The 2,162-nt window shown below is 64.1% G+C and overlaps 1 protein-coding gene across 1 annotated transcript in view; it reads right to left on the bottom strand.

Moving 5' to 3' along the window:
• Positions 1-2,162, bottom strand: part of QARS (glutaminyl-tRNA synthetase) — a gene marked incomplete at both ends in the record, with an annotated part of 5,060 nt that overhangs the window by 1,170 nt on the left and 1,728 nt on the right. Inside the window, 10 exon segments of the mRNA XM_010182613.1 lie at positions 56-143; positions 229-366; positions 485-577; positions 696-826; positions 910-1,018; positions 1,118-1,196; positions 1,318-1,417; positions 1,513-1,599; positions 1,784-1,869; positions 2,010-2,093. Of these exon segments, the coding sequence (XP_010180915.1) occupies positions 56-143; positions 229-366; positions 485-577; positions 696-826; positions 910-1,018; positions 1,118-1,196; positions 1,318-1,417; positions 1,513-1,599; positions 1,784-1,869; positions 2,010-2,093 (995 nt within the window).

Genomic DNA, 2,162 nt, shown 5'->3' with positions numbered 1-2,162 from the left:
CACCAGCCAGTGGATGCATCCCCCTGCCCCATCCCATCCTGCCCCCAGCATCTACCCGGGCACAGAAGTTGTTGATGGCCTCGGGGGGGAAGCCTCGCCGGCGCAGGGCTGTCAGCGTGAAGAGCCGCGGGTCATCCCAGTCCCTGGGAAAACACGGGTGTGACAGCCGGTGTGACAGCCAGGAGTGCCCTGGGCGAGACCCACCCTGGCTGCTGGCCCCACTGCTACCTGACAGCGCCCGTCTCCACCAGCCGGATGATCTTCCTCTTGGAGACGACGGTGTAGAGCAGGTTCAGGCGCCCGTACTCCCACTGCACGGGGCAGTAGACATCGAGCGCGTTGCACAGCCAGAAGTAGGAGGAGCGCCTGCACGGGAGGCACAGCCCGGCTCAGCCTTGTGCCTGTCACACGCTGTCCCCAGCACTTTGGCAGGCACCGGGATGCAGCCAGCTCAGCCCTGGACCGCGCTACACACGGTGCTCACCTGGCCTGGAACTCCTTGGTGCAGAGGGAGTGCGTGATGTGCTCGATGGAGTCGCACAGGCAGTGTGTGTAGTCGTATGTGGGGTAGATGCACCTGGGAGGCAGGCGCAGTCACTCCCGGGACAGACCCCAGCGCTGCTCCCCTCCCGACACCTCCCCACTCCCAGGCCCACCCCTGTCACCCATGCTGGGACACCACAGGCCCCCCCTACCACTTGTCCCTGGTACGGTGGTGCGGAGTGAACTTGACACGGTAGGCGACGGGGTCCATCTTCCCGTCCTCCATCACCAGCTTCATCCGCAGCGTGGCCTCCCCCTCCCCAAACTTGCCCTTCCGCATGTCCTGTGGATCAAGGGAGCAGCTGTCAGCTGAGCCATGAGCCTAGACTCCACAGGCACACAGTGCCTGCCCCCAGCCAGCAGTACCTCGAAGAGCAGGAGTGACTCCTCCACGGGCCGGTCCCGCCATGGCGAGGGCGGTGGGTTGTGGCCCTTGATCTCCTCCACCTTCTGATGGCAGACGTACGCCTGGCCCCTGCAGGGGACACACACAGCCACCAGACATGAGCAGCCCATCCCCTGGGCAAGGGGGAGCCCCAGGCACAGCGTAGGACATCCACACCACCACGCTCACCTGCGGATGAGCTCCAGGGCCCAGGTGTAGAGCTGGTCAAAGTAATCTGATGCGTGGGTCACTGCATAGGGCTGGTAGCCTGTGGGGACACGGAGACAACACAAGTTAGAGTCACCACAAGGCCCAGCAGCAGAACCTGCATGCAGGGATGGCCCCAGCAGCACCTGGACTGATCCTGCCCTCCCCAGCCTGAGCCGTACCCAGCCACTCCACCATCTCCCGGATGGCTGTGAAGTATTTCTCCTCCTCCTTCTCGGGGTTGGTGTCGTCGTAGCGCAGGAAGCACACGCCTCCGTTGGCCTGGGGATGGGGGGACAGTGAGCACCCACTCCCTGAAGCACTGTAGGGGAGGCAGGGGCTGGTGGAAGTTGCCAGCAGGGTTTGGTGCTTCTCACCTTGGCGTAGCCAAAGTTGAAGTTGATGGCCTTGGCGTGGCCAATGTGCAGGATCCCATTGGGCTCAGGAGGGAACCGGGTCCGCACCTGTAGGGGAAAAAGGAGACACCTCTGTCCTTTGGCAGGAGACGCTTCCCAACAGTGGGGGCACTGACACGAGCCCCCCACAATCCCACAGGGCCCCCTCTGGCCATGCCCCCGGTGAGCTGTGTGTCCTGGCACAGCAACGCTGCCTTCCAGGGAACTGCTGGGCTGAGGGATGCGGCCTCACCTGCCCACCCGTGATTGCCAGGTGCTGCTTCAGCAGAGCCATGGTGTTGGGTGTCACCACATAGCCCTCCGTCTTGTAGTTCTCTCCTGCAGGCAGAGGATGCCCAGGGCTGCAGAATGACCCAAACCAAGCCAAGCCCAGCAGCTGGCAGGGAAGGATACAGAGCCGGGATGGGCATGGAGGTGGTGGAGTGGCCCCACGCATGGCAGCAGCTCCTCACACTCACCTGGCTTGTGGAACTTGAGGGCCTCTCCCCGCAGCTGCTCCAGCAGTGACCGTGTCTCTGTGCCCACCTCACCTGCAGGGATAGAGGGGGCTGAGCAGGGGCCTGGCCGCAGCTCCCGGAGCCCAGCTTGGAGGCAGCCAGGAACCGAAGGGC

The sequence above is a fragment of the Mesitornis unicolor genome, unplaced genomic scaffold (assembly GCF_000695765.1).
Source record: "Mesitornis unicolor isolate BGI_N332 unplaced genomic scaffold, ASM69576v1 scaffold36414, whole genome shotgun sequence".
In the NCBI taxonomy this organism is placed as follows: Eukaryota; Metazoa; Chordata; class Aves; order Mesitornithiformes; family Mesitornithidae; genus Mesitornis; species Mesitornis unicolor.
Note: the sequence above shows the minus strand (reverse complement) of the source record. Positions and strands in the feature narration are given on the sequence as shown.